The sequence below is a fragment of the Sciurus carolinensis genome, chromosome 6 (genome assembly GCF_902686445.1).
Source record: "Sciurus carolinensis chromosome 6, mSciCar1.2, whole genome shotgun sequence".
NCBI lineage: Eukaryota > Metazoa > Chordata > Mammalia > Rodentia > Sciuridae > Sciurus > Sciurus carolinensis.
In genome coordinates, this window is record NC_062218.1 from 110,078,844 (window position 1) to 110,104,378 (window position 25,535).

Here is a 25,535-nt window from a genome sequence, read left to right on the forward strand (position 1 = left end):
ATTTGTCTAGCTAGGTTGATCATATTTATAGAACTTAATACCATAAATGCAAAAACACATTCAGTAGGTTGTATTTTAATATGAGTAATTGAAATTCTCCAGATGTTATTGGATATCCTGATTTTTAAAATAAAGTTGTGGAACTTTATAAGAAAAATATTATAGGTATACATGTGTATATTCAGTTGTCTTGATAATTTTCTTTTAAAAACATTACTTATTTTTTATTGAGATAATGATAACCAGTAAACTATGAGAACCAACAGCAAATGTACTTTAAAGAAGATGAAGGACTTTTCTCTAAGCACTTAAAATACTTATGATTCTTTATGCACACATTGGAACTCCTTCCAAAATCATTTTATGCAACTGTTCTGGTTTAGATATGAGGCTCATATATGAACCAGTGAAAGTTCATTCAGAGGTGAATTGATCAGGTTATAAGAGTCTTAACCTAATCAGTAAATTGATCCTTTTGAATAGATTAACTGGGTAGTAACTGATGACAAGTAGGGTGTGGCTGGAGAAGGTATATACAAAATATATCACTGGGGTCCATATTTTGTCCCTGGTGAGTGGAACTCCTTTCTCTGCTTCCTGATCACCTTTTTCTGAGCTGCTTTTCTCTGCTAAGAAGTTTTGCCTCACCTTGGACCCAGTTGGAGTTGGCCATCTATGAATTGAGACCTCTGAAAAGGTGAGCCCCAAACAAACTTTTCTAAAACTATTCTTGTTCTTTGATCACAGTGGTGAAAAAGCCAACTACAATAATTTACTTCTTCTTCTTCTTTTTTTTTTTCTTTCAGTACTGAAAATTGAACCTAGAGGTGTTCTACCACTGAGTTACATCCCCAGCACCCCAGCCTTTTTTTCATTTTTATTTTGAGTCATGGTCTTGCTAAGTTGCCCAAGCTGGTGTCAAACTTATTATACTCCTGCATCAGCCTCCCGAGTTGCTGGGATTACAGGTCTCCACCACCATGCCTTGCTACCTACCATTTACTTCTTGATCATTATTTTTCACATTTCCATAAAATACTTTCTGTTAGGGTTTGAGCTCAATACTAAAATTACTATTTCACTTTTTATTGCAATAAAAATTACTACACATTATTTACAACACTTGTGCATAATCCAAAAGGATTTTGTCACTTCATGCATGCAAATATTTTAATGGGGCTCATAAGTTTAGAGTTAAATTTTATTTGAGTACCAGCATCACACTCAGTGACCTTAATGAACTGGATTTCCTTCTACTTTATGACCAGGATGCTTCCTGCTCCTCAGTCTTCATAACATTCTCACTGGTCCCAGTGCCTTTGCACATTTGTTTATCCCTGAAAGACTTTCTGTAGCTCCCTTTATGTCTCCATATGGTTATATCTGACCCTGGTACACTGATGTGCATTTTCTGAAAGCAGGCACCGCTCATCTTTCTCATTCATTCAACAAAGGTTGGTGCAGAGTCAGTATTGGTAAAGAAATGAGTGAATAAAGTATAAACCTGAAATTTAAGCCTTCAGTGGTTTCTGTACTAAGAAGTTCATCTCAACAATGAGTTTCCTTGAATGGTGAAAAATTTTTTTTGCAAACAAAATCACCTATTATGGGAAATAATAATCTATGGCAAATCCAGCTCATAGATTATTATTTAGATACTTAAAACTGAACTGGTAAAGAGTTTATGATAATATAAAATTGCTTCTATTCTATTAAGAAGACAAGTTAGTATACAAAGTGTATTTTATTATTGAAATAAAATAATGCAAATAAAAATGGAAAATAAATATATTCGGTGCTCTTTCTTTGGTTAATAACATTTGGTTAATAACATTTATGTTGGAACAAGAGTATATTGACTTTTAAAGTGGGAAAAGGAACCAACTGCACTTTCAAAAATGTTCTTTTCTGTCCAACACATTCTAAAAGATTTTAAAAGGCACAAGCGTCTGCATACTGAGAGGTGGTCTCTGATTTGGATCCAAAGGCTGAGACACCTCCATGTGATCTGGACATAGACAAGGAACCGAGCATGGTCTACAGGGTCCCACAAAACTAAGATGCTAAAGGGTGATAATCTAGAGGGACATGGACTAATGTGAAGAATACACAATGCTGCCTAATTTTTTTCCTTCAAAGAATAGTTGATGAGGATGTGGGGAAGAAGGTATACTGATACATTGCTGGTGGGGTTGCAAATTGGTGCAGCAACTCTGGAAAGCAATATGGAGATGCCTCAGAAAACTTGGAATGGAACCACCGTTTGATCCAGCTATCCCACTCCTTGGCCTATACCCAAAGGAATTAAAATCAGCATATTACAGTGACGCAGCTACATCAATGTTTATAGCAGCTCAATTCACAATAGCTAGATTGTGGAACCAACCTAGATGCCCTTCAATAGATGAATGGACAAATAAACTGTGGTATATATACACAATGGAATATTATTCAGCCATAAAGAAGAATAAAATTACGGCATTTGCAGGTAGATGGATGCAGTTGGAGAATATCATGATAAGTGAGATAAGTCAATCCCAAAAAACCAAAGGGTGAATGACTTCTCTGATTAATGGAAGATGTTACATAATGGGGGGGTGAGAGGGGGGCAAGAATGGAGGAAGGATGGATTGTATACAGGAAAATGAGGGGTGAGGAGGGGGTGGGGGAAGGAAAAATAATACAATGAGACAAACATCATTACCCTATGTACATGTATGATTATCCAAATGGTGTGACTGTATTTCATGTACAACCAGAGAAACAAAAGTTGTACCCCATTTGTGTACAATGACTCAAAAAACAAACAAACAACAACAAAAAAAGCATGTTTAACTTATTTGTTTCAAAACAGATTGTTGAATCTTTGCATCCCTATTCCAGGTTTTATTTTTTTTCACTAATCCATTCACTAGATCAAAATAAATCCCAATGCAGTTAATGCTGATTCTGCATGCAGCCTTCAGATATTATAGAGTGGTACTTTTTTTTTTTTTTTTTTTAAACCAGGGATTGAACCCAGGAGCGCTCTGATGTTGAGCCACTTCCCCAGCCCTTTTTTATATTTTATTTTAGAGAAAGGGTCTCACTGAGTTGCTTAGGGCCTCACTAAGTTGCTGAGGCTGGCTTTGAACTCACGATCCTCCTGCCTCAGTTTCCTGAGCTGCTGGGATTACAAGCACAAGACTCCATGTGGGCTGGAATGGTACTCTTAATGTCTCTGAAGACTAAAATCGCTCAAAACATGTTTTTTATGTTGAAAGATTTTGCAATGAGCTTCTGAATATCCAAAATCAATTTAAAATGCACATTCAAATATTTTAATGTTTTAGATCCCCAATGCAAAGTAAACATTTATTTCACAAATACATTTTAAGGTATTTGAAAATAAAGCCTAGTTTCAATGGTTGATGCTAAAATAAAAGTGATATATTTCTTCAAATTTTTCTAGACCTACCCTATGTCCTTGAAAACACTGTAATAAAAAGTGTCTGAGAGTTAGTAAATTTATGTTAAACTTCTGAAAAACTTATTTGGGATTACCAATACTTTCAGATATTTTTAGAAAACAGTCTTTTTAAAACAGAAAATGCTTCTGTATTAGGTTTTTCATAACTTGTAATAATTGGCATTAATAAATTCATACAAATGCATAGTGGATAAAAGTAGTTTAAATTATTTTAAAACTTAGTTGGAGGTACTGACATAAAATATCACTAGCAATAAAAATTTAGCTAGACAACATTATGTTTTTTTTAAATTTCTTATCCCCAATTAGTACTGTTAATCTAATATCTTCCAACAAAGTTAGAAAAATAACATGTCAAACACTGAAATTTTATACTGCCCTGCGATACTTTATTTGCTCTTAATATATTCATGTGAAGTAAAATAATGCTATTATTATCCCTCTACTCTTGGAGATAAATTTTGCATGAATCTGTTTCCAATGTTCTGTGTTTTGAACACATTCTCATTTGATTCATGAATACACTAAAAGATTATAAAGCCCTTTCTGGCTATAAAATCAACAATATGAAGTTAGAAACAATGCAATTCTTAAAATCCTGTCCATCTACTTTATTTATAAACTGAAAAGAAAAATAATATCAAAAGCCCAGAAATATTTTGGCATTGACATGAATATGTGCCCTATTAACATAGTCATAGATAATTGAAAACTGTTGACTAAACAGTGCAACAGAGTTCAGAGGGAAGGTCTACACCAGCACTAATCACAGAGGAATTATAAATAATTAGGAGGAGTATGTGGCAAAATCCATTTCAAATAAAAATTAAGACATATATAAATTCTTAAAAAAATATCTCTTTGAATCCAAAGAAAACCTAAATAATCTCTAGAGGACATTCTCTATTTTGTGGAAAGAGAATATATGGAGCCTGTTGATCTGCTCCTGAAGCAGTGTGGCCAGGAGGAAAGAGGACTTGAGCCCAGAAGTGGTGGAGTCTAATCCTGGGTCCACCCATCACAGGCCATGTGACCCAGGGAGGTCCCTGGGCTCTATGCACTTCAACTGTATCATCTTGATGATGAAGAAGTCATGTGTGAAAGTATCTAATATTCCTCTAACTCTGATACTAAAAGTATTTATTGTGAATTTCTATTCCTTAAAGTTTAGAAATTGACAACACATACTCTAGAACTCATTTAGTATGATTTTGGGGAAAAGTTTTAATCCTAAACAATTTGCTATTCCAAACTGAAGGCTGATAAGTTCTGTATATTTTGATGTTTCTTGTAATAGATCACAATTTCAGAAGAAGAAAAAAATGAGGATAATATAATTCATGGGGCAAACATTTTCCTGTCCAGATTTTTAAAATGCAAACAAATTTTCAAAAGACTATTCTTTACTGCTACAAGGTGATCATCAAACTCTCTCTCACTCCCCCCACCCATAGGACAGGGTGACCATGGGACAGGGACTGGTCAGTGGACTGCTGATGTGACTAAAATTCTTATCTGAATTTCAGTAAATGAGAAATCTGTCATTGCATATTCCATTGTGAATGTGTTTGCTCCACTTGAAGCAGGTAAAGGGAGATGGGCCTTGGCTTCAGTGGAGAATGGGCGAAGCAGAGGACCAGCAATTTGGGTGTACATGGGATGTCAGCAGGAGAGGATAGGACGATGGAGGAGTTAAAGTCACTTGGCGATAATGTGGTCTGAGGGAAATTTCCTTGTGGCAAGGATGACAGAACATTTTTTAATTTGAGAGAATTATTTGAAGTCTATTTCTTGTAATTACCATATATGCTTGGCAACAAAGAGTGTGCTGCATACTATCTATCACCCTTGGCCTGCCTGCTGTATTGCCTTTGCTGTGGTGGCCCCAGAGGGCCAGGCAAAGCAGGTACCAGGTGCAACCCCAAAGCTATGAGCACTCTGTCCATGACTGTTCCTCCAGTCTCTTCACCTCTGAATGTTCCCAGCACCCTCCTGCTTTCTTCTGAGGACACTATTTCTGGGGCTCCCTGCAGCCTCCAATGAGGTAAGCACTTTGCTTATGTCCCAGTACCTTTGGGATCTAGAGAAGTGTGGGTCTCCATGCTCCTCACTGCCTCTAGCAGACCCTTCTTCCTTTCTTCTTTCTAAACCTCCAGGTTTGCATCAGACTATGCAATGCATTACTCTTCTTGTGGTCAAATGCAAACTCCCGGCCATTCCTTCTGCTTACTTTGAGATTTTGGCTCCTGGCTTATTGTTATATTTTTCTAACACTGCTCCTGGTACAGTTCTTAGAAGCACATATCAATTTGAGTAATTCTGGCACTAAGTCTTTTCAGTACCTGGGCCTCTTCTCTTCCCTACGATCTTGCTTCTGATTTTAGTTATGCAAATAATTCCCTCAATGCTTTGTATGACTAATCATTATATCTGCTCCATAGCCTCAGTTCTACTTCCTATCATCTTTTGCTTTTCCAGTCCCTTAGTACTCTGTGTCTAGCAATTCTTTAACCCCAGCATACTCAGTATCCATTGAGTCTATCACATTTTCACTATATTTAACACCTCTCATAACTTTGCTTCACTCCTCACAGAACTAAGGTTCAAGGTCCACTATTTTCAATTTGTTACATACAACCTCAGATCTTAATCCTCTTTTACTTTATTGTACTCATCTGGGAATTCCCAAACTTACTCTACAGGAGCACCTGTGTGCTATATGTTATTAGAGGGTAACAACATCATGAGGACTGGGGTCGCACTAAGCTAATGACTATTAATTTCAAGTGGACCATTAGCGCTACCACACAATCAAAACGCACGTGCCCATTCAATCCATCCCATTATTCTCTAAGTGATCACTTTATATTCCTCTTTTCAAAACTCCAATACCTCCTTTTCTACCCTCACTCTCACCAAGACTACCTTTTGGAGAAAACATGCAGCAAGAAGAATACTGCCATAAGTTCCTGGCACTAAAGTCTTTTCCTGTTACTAGTGACAGGCTGTCCATATTTTTGTGTAAAGCCAAGTTTCCCATCCCATCCCCCTTCCCATATGGATACTGTTTCATCAAATGTTTGCTGTCTCCTTTGCATTTCTAGTTTTCTGTTCTGTTCCAGAAAATGCACTCTGACAAACAAGCATGCATAATTTCTCTTATTAAAAACAACAGCAACAAATTCCTTTGATTCATATTCTTCTCCAGCTACTGCCACATTTCTCTATTTTCCTCTTTTGGCAACATTTCTAGAGTTACTTAGAGTTCCTTTCTCCACTTATTCTGCCATTTTCTTTTGAATCCATTCCACTTTGTCTTTTAAGCCAAACATGTCATTGAAATTAATTTTTATGGGGTCAGATTTGAACTCCATGTTTCAAATCTCTTTGAATCCCTTTAATCTATTTGTAATCCATTTTAAATCACAATCACATAATTTATTTAAATGTTATAGTAAACTCTCAGTCTACATTACTTTCCATTTGGTAGTTTTGGATGGTTGATTGTTTTCTTCTTGTACTCATTTTAAAATGCTTTGCTCCTTCCTCTTCGTCTCTCCAGACTCTCAATGTGGCGTACCCCAATTCTCTCTCTCTCTCTTTCTTTCTCTCTCTCTCTCTCTCTCTCTCCCCCTATATTTGCTCCTTTGGCGAATTCTACTCTCAATATTTTAATATATCATCCATATACTGAGTATCTCTAGCTTAATATTCTCTTCTGAACACCAGACTTTTATACCCAACTGCTGCTTGACATCACCCTTACTAGGCATCTTAAACTGATGATGAGGCTCAAACTCCCTCCTAACCCTGCAATTTCACTTTCCTATGTAAATTAATGGTGGCTTCATCTTGCTAGTTGGTAAAACCATCACAGTCATTCTCTGGACACTCCACATATTTCTATCAACACAATCTATTAGTTCTGCTTGGAGACTCTGTACTGATCCTGACCACTCTTTCCTCCAGTATTGACAACCTAGTGGTACAATTATTCTCCTCTCTTTCCTCGATTACTGTAGTAACTTCCTGACTGATCTCTCCGTCTACCCTTTTGCTCCATTTAGCCTACTCTCAACTCAGAAGCAGAAATAATCTTTAAAAAATAAGGTTAAGATCAAGTCACTCTTCTATTTGAGCATTCCCACAACATCACACACCATCCAGAGCAAAGCAGGGCCATGCCAGCCTTCCTTCTATTCCTGCGTGACTAGCTCTACTCCTGCCCAGGGCCTCCGCCTGCCCCAGCCATCCCCCTGGTCACATCAGAGTTAGTATTTGTTTACTTTTCTGCTTTTAAAAGTTCATCCTGATCTTATTGAGGGCTTTTCTGACCACCATATTTAAAACTGAATCTACTCCCTCTATTCTTTACAACCCACATTTATTTCCCCTCCTTGCTTTTTTTTCTCCAGATACTTCTTACACTTTGATATCTTAATATGTTATTTATTTGTATACTTATTTTTTGTCTTCCATACACCAAACACACTCTCCCACCTGCCAGTCTCTTTCTGCACTTTCCCAAGCTTCTGTTGCAGCAGCATTAAGCTTTGCATATCAATATTCCTTCACCAAAAAAACCCAAAATAAATTATTCACTTCTTTATACAAACCATAACATATTGTATACACTGCATGCGCGCACACACACACACACACACACACACAATACCTTTATATGGTAGAGGTTTCTACTTTTGTCCTTAGGAGGCATCTCATACACAGAGCTCTACAAAATGTTAATAAGTGGAAGTAACTGAGATAATAATACGCTACTGATGCACAGGGAAGGTGGAAGTCCCCATCTGGGATCTACTTGTCCTTATTATTCACTCTTCTGTGAGCAACAACAATCCACGTAACCTGTGGCACACAAGTTTCTCACAGACAAAATAAAGGTAAGATTAAGTGCTTTCCTAGTCTAACATTTTGTGTTGAGGTGATTTCATTCTTTTGTCTCCTCGCCCTCCTACATGAAAACAAAAATAGAAAATCTTGGAGAACAATTTCAGGAAAATAGTTATAGGCTTTTAAAAATTAGCAAGGTAAAGGAATTAGGGAAATTTTTTTCACATATTCTGTATATTTAGCTTAAGTGTACAGACAACACAGAAGCAAACAATATTACTCTGTCAAAGCAAGCTTACATTCCACTCAGGTCTGCAATTCTTGTGGGCAGACATATTTTGGAGTTCAAAATTTTAAAGATTTTATCAAAGTAATACACTACAAAAATATTACATAGTCACCTTAACAATGTCTGTGGAACCTTGTGCATCATAGACAAAATTCATTACTATTTATGCAATGCAATACAATGATTCATCTTACTAGTGAAATATGTAACAATACTAAGTAGTTTTTTCAGTTCTAGGCAGATTTTGCTACAAAGTAGTTCAGGTACTTAGTTACTAAACATGTCATCAAAAAAACTCAGTTTCCAATTCTTTATGGCGTTTGGAATTCCAGATTAGGGGTCTGGAATCTGTCTTAATTATCAGTGGTTATTGAGAAAGCAACTGCTGTTTTGGAGAGAGAAATATTTTAAAATCCTTCACCTCCTCCACACGTGGCATCGCAGTCTTCCCAACCTGTGTGTGTCCACATGAAGAGGGGCTCTGGTGCTTTAGAGCTCTGGTTGTCTGGAAGGGGGTCTGATGGGACAGTGTACTCATAGTGAAGACCATAATTCTGATCTTGAAATAGAAGTACCTATAACATACAAAAATGATTAGGACGATGGTTCAAACTAGAACACATTCGACTAAGGACACTACTACTTTAAAATGCTTATGGCATTATAAGGATACCTCTTTAATGTGTAGTAGAAATGTGACAGTACTCTTAAATATCAAAATTATCATTTCTTTGAAAAGACAGGAGCCCATAGTTACTTCTGGGCCTAAGAGGTCATGAAGAAAAGTTTACTTGAATGAGATAAGAACTATGTGGTCATTTATTTTCAATTTGATGAACTGAACAGTTTTCCAAAGAATTGACACATGTATGATGACTTTGGTGGGGGTAGAAGGGAGTGGTGGCAGGAATGTGTGTTCTATGTGGCATTAAGATATGACCCACAGTATAATATCAACTGTGATCTTTCTACTCCAATAAGAAAAGAAAGTCCCCAAGTTCACAAAGGACTCCTTTTCCCTCTATCCTTGGGTGGAGTCTTTGGGGATCATCTCTCTCTAAGGGCAGAGAACTCCTAAGCCAACTGAAGGACAAGAATTTCATTCCATGTATGCTTGCAATTTACTTTGAATTCTGGCAAGTATACCAAATTTCCATTTGTAGTAAAAACTGTTTCCTTCAAAATTGTTAAAATTAATTTACAAATAAATATTAACTTAATAACTGTACATTTATGTATGTACAAATAAACAGTTCAATAAACCATAAAGGATGTGTGGGAAGGACTGAACTCTAGGTTGTACTGCACAGAACCACAGGCAGGGATCAAGTCTATTTTGTTCTCTACAGGAACCCAGGACCAAGCTCAGAACTGTATCATAATGCATACTTATACATCATGTTTATGTGTATATATGTATGCAAATGAAACAATGAATGACAATGTTTATTTATAAATTCATTTTCAGAAAATCTGTCAAACAACATGAAATATATCAATTCAATGACTCTGAGGAACTATGGAAGAAATCTACATAATATAATGTGATGCATAAAAACACATATTCCTATATTTTTAAATTATGCTAAATTTTAGGGAACTTTGTTTAATATTTCAACTGTGTCCAGACAAGAGTTAACAACTCCATGTGAAAAAAATATTGATGAGTCCAATGTTAAGGGTCTGCATTTCTATTATGTCTTTTTCACTTCTTTTATTTCAAATTCTGTTCAATATATCAACAGAAATACAAGATATGTTTTGATGTGTGAATTGGGTGTTGACTTTATAAAATAACTATACAATAATAAACATAGGCCTGACATAGTAGTGCATATGCAAGAAGATTGCAAGTGTGAGACCAGCTTGGGCAACTTAGCAAGATCCTGTCTCAAAATAAAAATTGAAAAGGGCTGAGGATGAAATAAAAAGGGTTGGAGATGTAGTTCAGTGGGAGAGTGCCCCTGGGTTCAATCCCCAGTACCAACACCAAAGGAAAAAAAAAAAAGAAGAAAAAGAAAAAGAAGAATAAGTAAATAAAACCATTTTTAAGTTCACAAATGAGTAACACACTAGGTACTAATTCAAAATACATCACAGTGCTTATTTTGGCTTAAGCATCTCAAATATCTCATTGGATGTTGCCAATTATAGGCTACTTTCAGCCTAATAAGTTTAAAGAGAAAGAACTTCATTTTTTAAAACTACTGACTTGTTTATGGTTTTTAACCAGACTATTACATAATTTTTAAATGATGAAATAAACATAAATATAACTACTTGCCAACTTACTAAATTACATGAAAACATGTCTATTTTCCCTAATAAACTTTCTTTTCATTGATAGAACTTGAGATTGTCCTTGAATATCTAATGCCACTTAAAATAGAGACATTGGCCACAAAACCATTAGCTCTTTCTTAAACCATTTGAATTTGGCAGTATTCTTTGCAAAAAGGAAAGTGTGACCATGTTACAGTCGATGGGCACATATGGAAGCATGGCAGCAGAGGTATTGCCTTTCGAAAATCAGTACCAGCTTTGAGTCTGTAATAGTCATTAAAGAAAAATATCTTAGAAGTGCAGTTTCCCTTGGATTACTGAATAAATCCAGGTCACATAGATGCCTTCTTTTAGACATAGTTCACTGACTTTAATTATACTTCATGCTTCCAGGAAAAACCTTGGTAATTACCAGTCAGATTAAAGATTCTGCAGCAATGAAGCTCCCTGTGCCCAACACCAAGACCTCTCATACATGCTTTGACAGTTTTGAAGTAGAGGCTCCTTATAAGAGCCTTGGTCTTGTTCCCTTAAAAAATGTAGGTTACACTTACATAAGTCAGTAAACATGATAGCATTTTCTGAAACCTAATCATTAAAATATTTTTGCTTTGATAATGTTATTGTATGTGACCCAACATACAAGGAGTTGCATATTGCTCAAACAATGTCAGTTATTTTTTCTCTCTAAGTGGCACAGGGCACAGAAAGGACTTTCCAATTGAATTTATAGAGTAGGACACAAAGGAATTGTGGGGAAAAGCTTAAAATAATTATTTAAAATGTGTGTATTTATTATCCAAGGACATTTGGTATAATGATCTCAGCTTTATAACAGACAGCATCAAAACAATGATTACTTATTGACAGTTAAATAATTGATTAGACAACACTATGCACAGTGCTTATCTGTTCTCATAATTCTTTTTAGTATATACAATGAAATAATAACAATAATACGCATCACACAAGTATGTGGATTATGTGCTGCAGTGAGTGTAAAACACCCTTGGCCAGTGTCTGATTCTTAGTGCTCAATGAATGGTGGATGTTACTAAGATACTAAGATTGGAAAAGAAGGAACACACCCACTTATCTTGCTCCCCATATTGTGATTGGTAAAGCATAGTGATTGCACTTATACAAAACCTTGTAATTTAAATTATGTTTTCTGGGTCAGCAACAGTGGCATCAGGTAGAAGCTGGTTAGAAATACAGATCTCAGGTCCTGTTCCAGACCAAATTAATGGAATGTGCATTTTAGCAAGAACTCCAGGTAATTGGTGGGCACTTTAAAGGAGTAAATGCAAATAGGCCAATATGTGGTCTGAACCTCTGGCTCCTACATTAGCAACACAGATGTCTCCAATTGAAGATAAAGTCAACATAAAATGTGTGGAGATATTAAATAATGTGGCATAGCACACTCCAAAATAAACAGCCAATGGATCATGGCTTAGATCAGTTTTATGTGTAGACATAAGGAGGTGCTGAAATGTCTGAATTTTAGATTGCTTTTTGCCACTAAAATAGAAAACTCATGCTAGTGGTATAGTCAGTCCTCTGGCTTCTATGGAATCAGAACTGACTGTCATGATCAAGGTCAAAGGGGGCTTCTGGACCTGTCACCAGCCTGGACAGAGCCCCATAATCCTAATCCTTTCCCTCTAAAATCTCCCTGGACATGTAACTAGTCTTTTACTACATTTAAGCATAAGTTATCATCCTAAACATTCAAATTTTCATAATTCTTTACTGGAATCTATTGACCTAGTAAGCAACACAACAGAGTAAATGGGAACAACAGGGTAAATGGGAACATAATATATAAATATATAAAACAGTATATATAAATACATAAAGCAGCATATATGTATGTAATATATATATATATTATATACATATATATATAATATATATATACCTCAGCAAAAGAACATTTTATCAACTGCATTTTATACAGATTCAGACAATACCTACACAAAGGATTTTGAAATGTTATTTGCAATATTATAGTATTCTTTTCATAGATATGCAATCTGATTAGTAAATGAATACTTCTAGGAAAAAGAGAGTCCTTGTTCCTTGGTACTATATCTCTGTGAAGACCCTAAAACATGATACTGTATTTGTACTAATTGCTGTTTTTAGATATCATAATTTAAATAATTTTTTTAAAAACACTAAAAACTCACCTCTTAAATAATTTTAAATGTCTACCTGACAATTGAGATTTGGGAAAAAGATCAGAGAAGATAGAGTAGGAATCGTTTGTCATGAGAAACTGCTTATGCAATGTTATCAATTCTTTCCCTCATACCAGGAGGTGTAAAGGTGTTGTAGTAGGACCTTTGGCAGAGATCTTCTCCCAGAGGCCTCGTCTCACGTAATGGACAGTAGTTCCAGCTAAATTGAATGCTCCAGAATGTTCAATCTTCCAGTCACTATTTATTGACTGTTTCCCAGAATCTCGGAGAGCTATAAAGAGGTTTGAAAGTGTTATGAGCATTAAAAAAATGAGTACCAATACCTACTTCATATTATTTTATTAAAAGCACTGACAATTTAAGCTGATAAATCTTTACTAATTATTAATAAAGTCATTCTCTGTTTATGGATGTTTGAGGGTTTCCATGTTCTTTAAGTTCTCAGTAATGCTTGAATGTACATTCTATAAACTAACTATATCTGAATATTTCCCTTGACCATATTCTCAGATTTGTAATTACAGAGGCAAAGAAATTGAACTTTTAAAGATTTTGAAAAGCAGTTTCAAATTTTTCATAAAAGGATGCATCGATTTATATTCCCATACCAGTGCCTAAGAGAGCCCATTTCTCCATTTCTGAACATCTTTGGATGAATTTTTCTTCTCTCTCTGTTTTTTTCTGAACAAACTGCAGTTTACTTACTTTTTAAAAATTTTTTTTTGTGTTAAAAGAATGCATTTTGATTCATTGTACACAAATGGGGTGCATCTTTTCGTTTCTATGGTTGTGTGTGATGTAGATTCATACCATTCGTGTAATCATACATGTACTTGATGTCTGTCTCATTCCACCATTTTTCATATCCCTGCCCCCTCCTCCCTCTCATTTCTCTCTACATAATCTAAAAAAGTTCCTCCATATATGAAAAAGCGTTCATCATCTCTAGTAATTAGAGAAATGCAAATTAAAACAACTCTAAGATTTCATCTTACTCCAATTTGAATGGCTATTATGAAAAACACATACAATAATAGATGTTGGCGTGGATGTGGGGAAAAAGGCACACTTTTACATTGCTGGTGGAGTTGCAAATTGGTGTAGCCACCCTGGAAAGCAGTGTGGAGATTCCTCAGAAAAATTGGAATGGACTCACCTTTTTTTTTTTTTTTTTTTTTCCAAACTGGGGATTGAACCCAGGGCACTTTATCACTGACCTATATACCAATTCCTTTATATTTTTAATTTTGAGATAGGGTCTCTTTAAGTTACTGAGGCTGGCCTTGAACTTGCCATCTTCCTGCCTCAGCCTTCCGAATTGCTAGAATTGCATATGTTCACCACCATGCCCCTGGTCCCAGTCAATTAATACCACAATTCAAGTTGATTTTATCTTCAGTGGAGATATCTGTACTGCTAGCCTAGGAACCAGAAGTCCAAATCTTATATTGGCTCATTTGCTTCTCTTAATTTAATATGCCTGCAAATTACCTGGGGTTCATGTTAAAAATGCACATTCTGATTCATTTGGTCTTGGGCAGAAGCTGAGATCAATATTTCCTTATATAATATTTAATCATGATGAAATAATTACTTAAATATTTGCTATAACTCAGTAATACTTAATGTTCTGAAAGTCCCCAAATGAACAAAATAGATATACTATCTCTCTTCATGGACCTTGTAACCTAACTGGAGAATCTGGTATTCAACAAGTTATTTAAATGACTAATAAGGGGGTTGAGAAAGGCTTGTGTGGGGGAAGTTACTTACTGAGGATGTTAGCTAGGGAGATAAAAGAAGTAGAAAGAAAGTTCGAGACCAAGTGAACTACAAATGTAAAGGTCATAACATGCAGCTTGATGGAGATCAGGGAGACAAGTGTGCCTGAGTCCAGTCATGCTGAGCAGATCAAGAAGACCAAAGGCTGGAGAGGGAAGGAATAGCTAGGCCTTATAGGTTTTATAGTATGTTGTGAGTTTTTACAACATAAAACACAGAATAAAACTTTACAAAAATTTTTGAAAACTAATATGTGGAAAAATGGACTGGTGTAGTATATATTTAAATAGAGAATATAGCACATACTGTGAACATGGTAGCCCAGCTGAATTAATGGTGACCTGGATTAAGGAATTGAGAAAAATAGCAAGATGTTACTTAGGTGTGAAGTTGACAGAATATGGTCATGACTTGATTGTCTTAGGTGAAAGAAATTATTAAATATGATTCTAGATTTCCAGGGTGAGAAAACAGGTGGGATATGATGATAAATAGTAAGTGGAAAAAAAATATCAACTATGGTTGAGGAGAAATAGTGGAAGTTAAATTTTGAACAACCTAGTTTTTAAAAAAGGATCTCTTGCTTTAAAGTTGATGATTTTGTTAAGTCAAAGCAATAAGCAGAAATAAGCAGAGCATTTGCTTATTAATCACTTATTTTTTTCATATTAATTACTTGTTAGAATATTTGTGGTTCACTGCAAGATTTTTTGGTGCCCATATATAATGTTTTCATGAAATTATAATTATTGAAATTTACCTCATCACTCTCAGCTTCCAACAAATAACATTTTATCATACATTTATATAGTCTAACATGGTGTTTTAAATGAAATATTAAATAAGCATACATACTCCCAGAGTTATTTAAAACATGTAAATATTAATTTTTACTTTGAATTTTAAATTTGAAGGGAATATATTGAAAGGAAACTTACAATATAGCTACTGCCATCTACAAATGAATAGAAAATACTTATTACAATCAACAGATGGATGTTCTTTAGACAATGTTAAAAATTTTGATAAAAAATTAATGATTTGCCTAAAAGGTTAAGTATTTCTTTATATTTCCCTATAGGCTATATCCTTTTGGCTTAGATTTGTATAGTGACCAGTATGATCTCATTTTTCCCACTGTATTTCAAGACATTTTCAGGGCACAATTACAAAGGAATATGTCCTGAAAATCTCTAATAAAAATTTCTTAAGAAACCTCTTGGGGTTGTTAGAGTATGATATTCAGACTTAATTCATATTTCTGGCATTCAGCATTCCCCAGAAAATGGCACACACATAAACATGCAAATCCACAAATTTTATTAGCTTAATAGTCATCTCACAAGGAAAATCAGTAACTTGGGCATGTAAATTTCTTAGTCTTTGTTTTTGTTTTAACTTTAAAATTGTGTTTTCAGGAATACAGCTTTGAGCCTTGACTGGAATTGCTTTAGCTTTCCCACCATAAACAACTAGAAAACTAGACAATGTATGAAACAATTGTTCTCAAACATTGGATTCCTGACAACAGAGAAGTCTCATACCCAAGGGATGGAGAATAAATGATATGATGTCAAAATTGCTTGGCTTTCTGCTTGAAGATATTTACTGGACTCCTCACCGGGTGGTTGAACCCAAGTAGAACACAGAGATGATGAGGACTTCAGTGAGAGGAGGACACAGAATGGAGCTGAGATTGGCTGAGGCGCCTGGTGTCGGTTTAATGATGGGTGGGAGAAGAGAAGAGTGAGCCACATGAGGCGCTCCAAAAACCTACAAAAGGGTCCTTGGAGCCCGTGGCTGATATTCAACTTCACTCAAGTGGGGGTGTGATTCCCAAAAACTGGGAAGGTAACTACTACTGGGTACCTCTAAACTTTACAACCCCTGGAGCTCAAGAAGGGATGGAAGATACATGAGTTCTATGCAGAGATCTATTTGAACACATGGTCTTCAGTAGAGAAGCTACCAGAAGTAAGTCTTAAGTGGTCCTAGAAGAAAGGCTACTTTAGATCCATGCTACCAAACTTGAAAAAAGATTCAACAACTCTGGCTGATTTGAAAGAAAATTAACTGTCCAGCAAAATGAAATTCAATACTCAATAATAAAGAATAACAAAATAGGGGTTGGGGTTGTGGCTCAGTGGTAAGAGTGTTTGCCTAGGACAGGTGAGGCAATGGGTTCAATCCCCAGTACCACAAATAAACTAAATAAACCAAATAAAGATTAAAAAGAAAAAGATAACAAAATATAACCATTTAGCAATAGCTTATAAATCATGTCCAGCATCCAATAAAAACTCACTATACACACAAAAAAAGTCAGAAAAAACCAAGAGAAAAAAAGTCAGTCAATAAAATGAAATTCAGGAACAATAGAAATGATGGACCTGGTGGATTAAAGGGCAATTATAAGTATGTTTAGCATGCACATGAATTTAAAGAAAAATATTTGACATTGAAGAGTAACATAAGCCATGAAAATAAGCATGAAATTTTATTAAATTTTTCAGAATAGAAATACAATGTCTATAAAAATAGATTCACTGAAGAGGTGAAAGTGAATATTAGACAGTGTAAAAACAACTTAAAAATTGGAAAACCAGCTAATGGAATAAAAACTAACCAAAATTCAGACAGGAAAAAGATTGAAAAAAGAAAATAACAGATTACCAATGATCCATGGGAAACACCTGGTAGACAAATATGTGTAACAGGAATCCCAGGAAAGGGAGTTGGAGCATACAAATTATTTGAAGATATAGTGCTCAAAAATATTTTATAATTGATAAAAACTATGAACTCACAGATATAAAAGGTACAAAAGAATTCATGCAGAATAAGTACAAAGGAAACCATTCAAGAATAACGGTGATAGAAAGAACACTGTTCAAAGTGGTCAGATAGAGAAAAAGACATATTATATACAGGGATAAAAGGATTTAAGTATTCATTAGGTAAACCATCAGAACCAACGTAAACCAGAAGATAATGAATACAATATGTAAAATGATGAAAGCAAATAAAATCTAGAATTCCATATACAGTGAAAATATCCTTCAAACACAAAGGTAAAATAAATATATTTTCAGATAAACAAAACCTGAAAAATAAAATGCCATTAGATTTGCTCTACAAAAAATGTTAAAGGACGTTCTTCAGGCTAGAAGAAAATGGTTTCTGATAGAAACATTTCTATGTGAATGAAAGGAGAATGTTGGTATCAGCAAATGTATAAAAATGTAAGATACTCATTTTAGTAAAAGTCATTAATAGTGTAATTGACTAAAGCAAAATGATTACAATGGTATTTACTTCATTTTTGTTTTATTGACAGATCTTTTTCCCTTGGTTATGTTTGGTCACATTTTCTGACATCACACGTATGGTTATTTTTTATTGGATGCTGGACATGTTTAATATGATAATGCTGAAAGGCATGTAGAAATAAATTGATTATATGAAATATGGAAATAAAATGTGTAATAGTAAAAAGAAGGGAAAAGTGAGGTACACTCTATTGAAGAGTTTCCATCATATAGCAGTATAATATAATTTGAAAGGAGACTATAATAGGTTAAAATACACATTGTAAACGGTAGATCAATCAATTAAATGTAATAAAGAACTCTAACAAAGGAAGAGAGACAAAATGGAATACTTACAAATATTTAATCTAAGTGTAGCCCCAAAAAAAAAAAAAGGGGACGAAAAAGAGATGAAGCAAAGAGAAACAAGCCCAACATGTCCATTATTATATGGTGTTTAAATGGACTAAGGACATTGGTCAAAAGGGAGATTCTGTTAGGTTAGAGAAAATGAAAGTCCACACTACATTCAATTACGAAAGTGCACTTGAACAAAGACATGAGCAGATTAAAAGTGAAAGGATTGAAAAAACTGAAGCTTGCAAGACTGATAATAATGATGAAAAAAAGAACTCACTGTGTTACATCAGCATGAACCTCATGATAATGAATACTTTCAGAGATGAAAAGGACATTTTAAGATACATGATTTATATTAACATTCATTTAAACTTAAAATGATACAACATTTATTAAGGAGACCTAAGGATCTTAAGTATATGATGAGGCACCAAAATGCATAAAACAAAATCTGATATAATTGAAAGGAGACCTAGACGAATCCATAATCTGAGTTGGAGATTTCATTACTTCCCTTAATTGATGAAATAAGAAAATATCAGTAAGAATATAGAAGACACAGCTGGGCAGGTTTGTGTACTACTGTAATGTCAGATACTCAAAAGGCTGAAGCAAGTTTGACACCAGCCTGGGCATCTTAGTGAGGCCCTTTCTCAAAATAAAATAAAAAGAGAAGAGGACGTAACTTGGTAGCACTTGCCTAGCACATGTGAGGCCATGGATTCAATCCCCAGTACTGCAAAAAAAAAAAGAATCCAGAAAAAGACTTGAACGAAATGGGCCTAACTGATATTTTGAGAAGACTGCAGCCAGCAATTATAGGATGCCATTTTTTTCAAGTACAAATAGATGAAACATTAACTAATAAAAGCCTCAGGTCATAAAAGTAAGTCTCAAACTCAAGTGAAATCACACTGAGTATAGTCTCTTACTACAATGAACATAAACTAGAAATTCATAACAAAAGATCTACTTAAAAATAAAAATACTTTAAAATTAAACAATGCATTTATAAACAAATCATGGATCAAAGTAGAAATCACAGTGATAATATGAAAATAGTTTGAACTAAAATTACATCATAGAATTAAACTAAAGCACACTTAGAGGCAATTTTATAGCTTTTAATTGTCATACAGACAAACAAGAAGAAACCAAAATTAACCCCGTGTCTACTTATGCTAGAAGAAAAGAGCAATTTAAATCCAAAGCAAATAGAAGAAAGAAAATGATAAAAAGAACAGAAATCTATGAATACAAATCAAATTAAAAATATAGGCACTTTATAACACCACAAGTTGGCTATTTGAAGAGGTCAAATAACTGACAAAAGTTGACTATTAAGAAAAACAGCACAAAACAATAATATCAGAAGTAAGAAAACATTATTCTTATAGACACTATAATGAAATAAGGAAATGTTATAAATAACTTGATTTTCTCAATGATGTCCTTAAAAAAGTAATAGACTTGTTATTGGTGAAATCTAACATATCTACCCCCCCCCCTTTTTTTTAAGAATTAGTAATTTTGCACTTACACTGTAAGGAAATCATGGGTTCCTACACAGTCATGAAGATTTTCTCTTACCTTTTTTTTTTCAACCTAGAATTTTAGAGTCTTGGCTTTTGGGACTGGCTCTCTAATCCATTTTAATATTTGTGTAAGATGTGAGGGAGGAACCAGGTCCATTTTTTGTTTTCTATATAGTCGATTCAGTACCCTTTATTTATAGGGTAACTTTTCCCCTCATTACCTGGATACTTGGTGGAAGTCAGTTCATTCGATATCTGGGCATTAATTTCTCACTATGATGAAGAATCTGTCAATTTTTCTTTCTCAATTTTTGCTTTAAAGATTTATAGTTCATGGAATTTTAAAAGTCCAATATTAGGTGATTAATTGTATTATTTTATAAAAATTTTGTGACTTTTTTATCTCATTTTTTCATCCTTTGGTATTTAATATTTGTGAACGTTATTTTTATGTCTCTATGAGCATCACATACCAAAATTATTTTTAAAATTCAATCTGAAAATTTGTCACTTAACTAATGATTTTAGTTTTTCAGTGTTTAATTATTTTGTGTTCTTTTTATTTTGTGTTTCTTTTCTCCTGTATATTTCTTCATTTTTCTATCTTGTTTTTCTACCCATTATTTTAATTTGTGTTAAAAAATTTGGTTCTTTAAAAAGATGTTTATTCAATTTTATTGTCTTAGTCCTTATTCTTATTTTTAAATCTTCTATATGTTTAAACATACTAAACATAATTATTTTTATGTCTTCTGTATATAATATGCTTCACTTTGCTTTCTCTTATTTTTACTGTTCTGCTCTGGTGTCTATTTCCTTCTGTATTTTCTGGAAATTTATTTATTTATTTATTTATTTATTTTTTACTATTAAACTATATTTGTTGAAATTTACATTTTTTTAAAGACTGGGTTTGAAGCCATTCCTTCAGAAAGGATTTACATGTGCATATGCCAGTCACGTTGATAACCATATTAAGATAAATGTTATCTTGGGGGTTTGGAACTTCACAGGGTAATCTGGTGCTACAAATCCATATGCAGGGTTGCTTTGCATTATAAATTCTCCAGAAAATTATTTTCTATCTCCAGCTTGTACTAAAGTTAATATAAACACATTTTCTTCCTCTCTCCTTTTGGATGCAAATGTATTTATCTCTCCATCTCACTGTAATTATGGTCCTCATATTGCTTCACTCAGGAGTCTCCTATGAGAGTTTTCATTCTGCAAAGGTTTTAGGCTTTGTTTTCTGTCCACTCAATCCCTTTGATTCTCAGAGTCTAAACTCAGTTACTAGGATTAAGGCTAAGTGGTAGAGTCAGTCTAATACTTGACTTCCTGTTTTCACTTTGTTTTGGCATTCAAGGGTTCCTTAATTTCTTTTCATTTGAGAAGTATTATGAACTGAATATCTGTGTTCCTCCAAAATTCATATGTTGACAGTCTACCCCATAATGTGATGGCATTAGGTAGTGAGGGTATTAGGAGATGATTAGGATTAGGTGAGTTCCCAAGGGTAGAGTTCTCACAAAAGAGTTCCAGGAGAGATCACATCCTCTTCCTCTATCACACAAGGACAGAGTTAGAGGTTGATAGTCTGCAACCCAGAAAAGCACCTTATCAGAATCCAGTCATACTGGCATCCTGATCTTGGACATCCTGATTTCAAAACTGTGATAAAATACATTTATGTTGTTTATAAGCTACTCAATTCGTTAATTTTGTTATAAAATGTGCTTTTTTCTGAAATTTTGCTCATTTAAAATTGTTTTTAGTGAGAATATTGTCCATATTGCTTTGTATGCAAAACTGCAGGCAAGGAAGGCTGGCCTGTACATCTTGTATGAGGCATTTACAAATCATAGGTTACACTGATTTTGTAAAAATATAATGTATGGGACTTCCACTTTAGGCTTTTTGATAACCTGATAACATGATTATAACGCCACATAAAAATTGCACATAAGAATATAATCAAAAGAGAATAATGAAAAAAGAATAATTATATTGGGAGACAATTAAATTTCTCCTATGAAATAATATATAGTTCAGTGTAGACAAGTTAATTTATTTAAGAATGGTCAGTTTGCCAAGGTTCTATTTTCCTTTCTTTTTCCTAAAACTCTTTGGGATGAAGATTTCTAACCACTTCCTGCCTATATCCAATGGAACCTTTAGGAAGTATGATTTATGGTATGAATCCATTTGCCAGGTCTTTGGGCTTGAAATCTAGAAGTTTAGCACTGTGTCATTTATTTTTCCTCCAAACTTCTCCCTTACACATTTGTCCTTTATCAGTAAATGGCACTGCTACTTGCCAAAGTTCTAGAAGTCACCCATGAATCTTCATTCTCTGTCAACATTTGCATCCATTTGTCAACAAGTTCTATCTTTTCTAATGGGTTTAATGGGTTATTCTCCATCCCTATTCTCTTGATTAGTTTATGCAACTAGTTTTTTGCCCCTATTCTTGTACCTTCTGCTAATTCATGAAGATAATTATTTTTCATTAACAGTGTAAGGGAACAGTAGGCATGTGAGTAAACATGGTAACATATTAGCACTTTCAAAGTTGACTTTATCTCCAGAGTTTAGCATTCACAAGGTTTAGGAGCACAGATACTATTTCTTTGTACAAATAAAAGACTCTGCTAGCTTAGGCCTAAATCAAAGCACAAAGAGAACTGACAATAATTAAAACCAGATGCCTAAGACAGATATGGGATTCAAGTTTTAAACTGAATGGTCTTTTGACAAGAAAAAGTGCTTGGGGGTTTATATGTTTAGAGATCTATAGCAAATAAAGAACATGGGATTGGCAGAACTAGAGGCAGTAACTGGAGAAGAAAATAGTCATTTCATGATTTATTCCCTCCTAAATTAACTTTATACAATGAATTGATCACATTAGTTCAAGAGGGGAAAAAAGGTGATATGGGAGAAATTTAATAAAAATATGTTCAAATAGGACATATGCTTTAAAAATCACAAGTGTTGCATGGAAGGCAATGATTAAACCAAAAGGAAAATTTTTTAAAAAGAGGCAGCATGTTTCAGTGCCTGCGAACATAGATGCTATGACCAGATTCCTTGTATTCCAGCTCAGGATTATAGCTTTTTAGGTGTATGACCTTGTGCAAGAAACATAAATTCTCTGTTCCTCTGGTCTTGAAGGTCTCTTAAAAAATTGGGAAATTATTAGTGCCTACTTTGCGGAACTATTGTGAGGATTTATTTAACAGACAGGTGTAATACATTGTCCTTTATCAAACATTCATACAAGGTGTTGATAGTTCCTAAGTGTCAGGATTTATTTTGGTTATTGCAAACAAGGAAGTAAACAAAATGCCTTCAAAAACTAGCCATGGAAATAGACAATATAAAAGCAAGCATTTAAATAAATACAAAAATTCAGAGAATAGTAAGTGCTATAAAAGAATTAAACAGAACAATGTAATAGAAGTGACTTGGTGGGAGGTCACAGTATGGGTGGAGAGAAAATGATAACTTTAGACACTGGCAGGATTTGCTGATGTATTACATTAGAGTGATAATGAATATGAGGGCTCAAGATAGCCTCTTGGTTTTGACAAAAACAACTGGATAGAAATCAGTGATTGTGGCCGGGTGTGTGGCACATGCCTGTGATCTCAGCTACTGGGGAGGCTGAGGCAGGAGAAAAGTTCAAGGCTAGCCAGGATAGCTGGATAAGACCTTGTAAAAAAATAATATTTAAAGAGAGGGGCCGGACGTATAGTGCAGTGGTAAAGCACTTGCTTGGCAACTTATGTGGCCCTGAGTTTGAGCCCAAGTGCAAAAAAGAAAAAAAGGAAAATAAATAAATTAGTAAATGTGGTTGGCTGACTTATGGCTCAATTTAAAAAAAAAAAAAGTTCCTAAAATAAAAATATAAAGAAAATATCTACCACCACAATGGGATAAAGTGAGAAAACAATAAGAGAAAGAAAACTAGAATGTTCACAAGTTTGTAGAAATTAAGCAGCACATTCTTAAACAACTAATATGTCAAAGAAGAACATCACAAGAAAAATTAGAAAATATATCAAGACAAATGAAATAGAAAACAACATACTGAAAATTATGGGGCATGTAAAAGGAGTGTCAAGAGGAAACTATGTACCTATAAACCTTTACATTTAAAAAAAAGAAAGACCTTGAATTAACACTTAAACTTAACAATTTCAGGAACTAAAGAAAGAAGAAGAATATGAATCTGATTAGGGCAGTGTTAAATGGGAAAAACAATAGAGGAAAAATCAACAAAAACATAAGATGATTCTTCAACAATATCAATAAAATTGACAAACTTTTAGTTGCACTAAGAAAAATTAGGAACAAGACTGAAATTACTAAAATCAGATATTAAAGTGGGAATATTATAAACAAATGCCATAGGAAATTTTAAAAAAGATCATGAGTACTATGAACAGATATGAAAACAAACTGGATAAGCGAGATAAAATGGACAGATTTCCAGACACCAAAACAAACCAAGACTGAATCACAAAGAAATGGAAATCCTAATAGGCCTATAATTAGTAAAGGAATTGAATCAGTATCAGAAATCAAAGAACAGCCCTGAAGCTAGAGGTTTTTTTGTGTATGATAGTAGGTAAGGGTACAACTTTATCTGCAGGTGGATATCCAGTTTTCCCAGCACTATTGGATAAATACTGTCTTTTCTCCATTGAGTGGTCTTGGCACCCTTTTTACAAATCAAGGGCTTACTTCTGACTGTCTGTTCTGTACCTGTAGTGTGTCTTGTCTGACTTTCTGCCAGCAACGTACTGTTGGGATTACCCTTAGCTTTGTAGTAAGTTTTGAAATTAGGAAATATGAGTCCTATGGCTTTATTCTTCTTTTGTGAGATTAGTTTAATTAATCAGGGTTGGTTGAAATTGAAATTCCATTTGAATTATAGGTAGGCTTTTATATTTCCACAGAAATGGTTTTGAGATGTGAATGTATTCAATGTCACTGAACACACTGAACTTTACACTTAAAATTAGATAAGATGATAACTTTTATGTTACATATAGTTTTATCACAATAAAGAAACATGTAATTAAGGGGGATCTATGTCTTAATCCTCAGAACCTATGAATGCTACTGCTGTGATTTGAATATTTGTTTCCCTTTGTAAAATTCATGTGGTGAAGTCATGAACCCCATGGTAATATTATTATGGAGTCTTTCTAGAGGTCTCCACTCTCGTGAATAAGATTCAAGCCCTTATAAAAGAGACCCTACAGAGTTAGCCAGCCTCTTACACCATATGTGTGCACAGTGAAAAAGTGCCCTCTGCCAATCTGGAAACGGGTCCTCACTAGACACCAGATCTGTCAATATCATGATTTTGGACTTTTTGCCCTCCAGAACCATGAGAAATCAATTTCTGTTTTTTATAAGCTACCGACTCTATGGCATTTG

At 34.3% G+C, this 25,535-nt stretch overlaps 1 protein-coding gene across 3 annotated transcripts in view; it reads right to left on the reverse strand.

The window, feature by feature from the left end:
- The window catches only part of Adamts19 (ADAM metallopeptidase with thrombospondin type 1 motif 19), a 292,394-nt gene that overhangs the window by 40,862 nt on the left and 225,997 nt on the right, over positions 1-25,535 (reverse strand). For all 3 annotated transcript variants that reach the window (XM_047555548.1, XM_047555546.1, XM_047555547.1), the window contains 2 exons: positions 13,213-13,370; positions 9,031-9,184 (listed from right to left, as the gene is read on the reverse strand). In XM_047555548.1, coding sequence (XP_047411504.1) covers positions 9,031-9,184; positions 13,213-13,370 — 312 coding nt within the window. The remainder of the gene's footprint in view (positions 1-9,030; positions 9,185-13,212; positions 13,371-25,535) is intronic.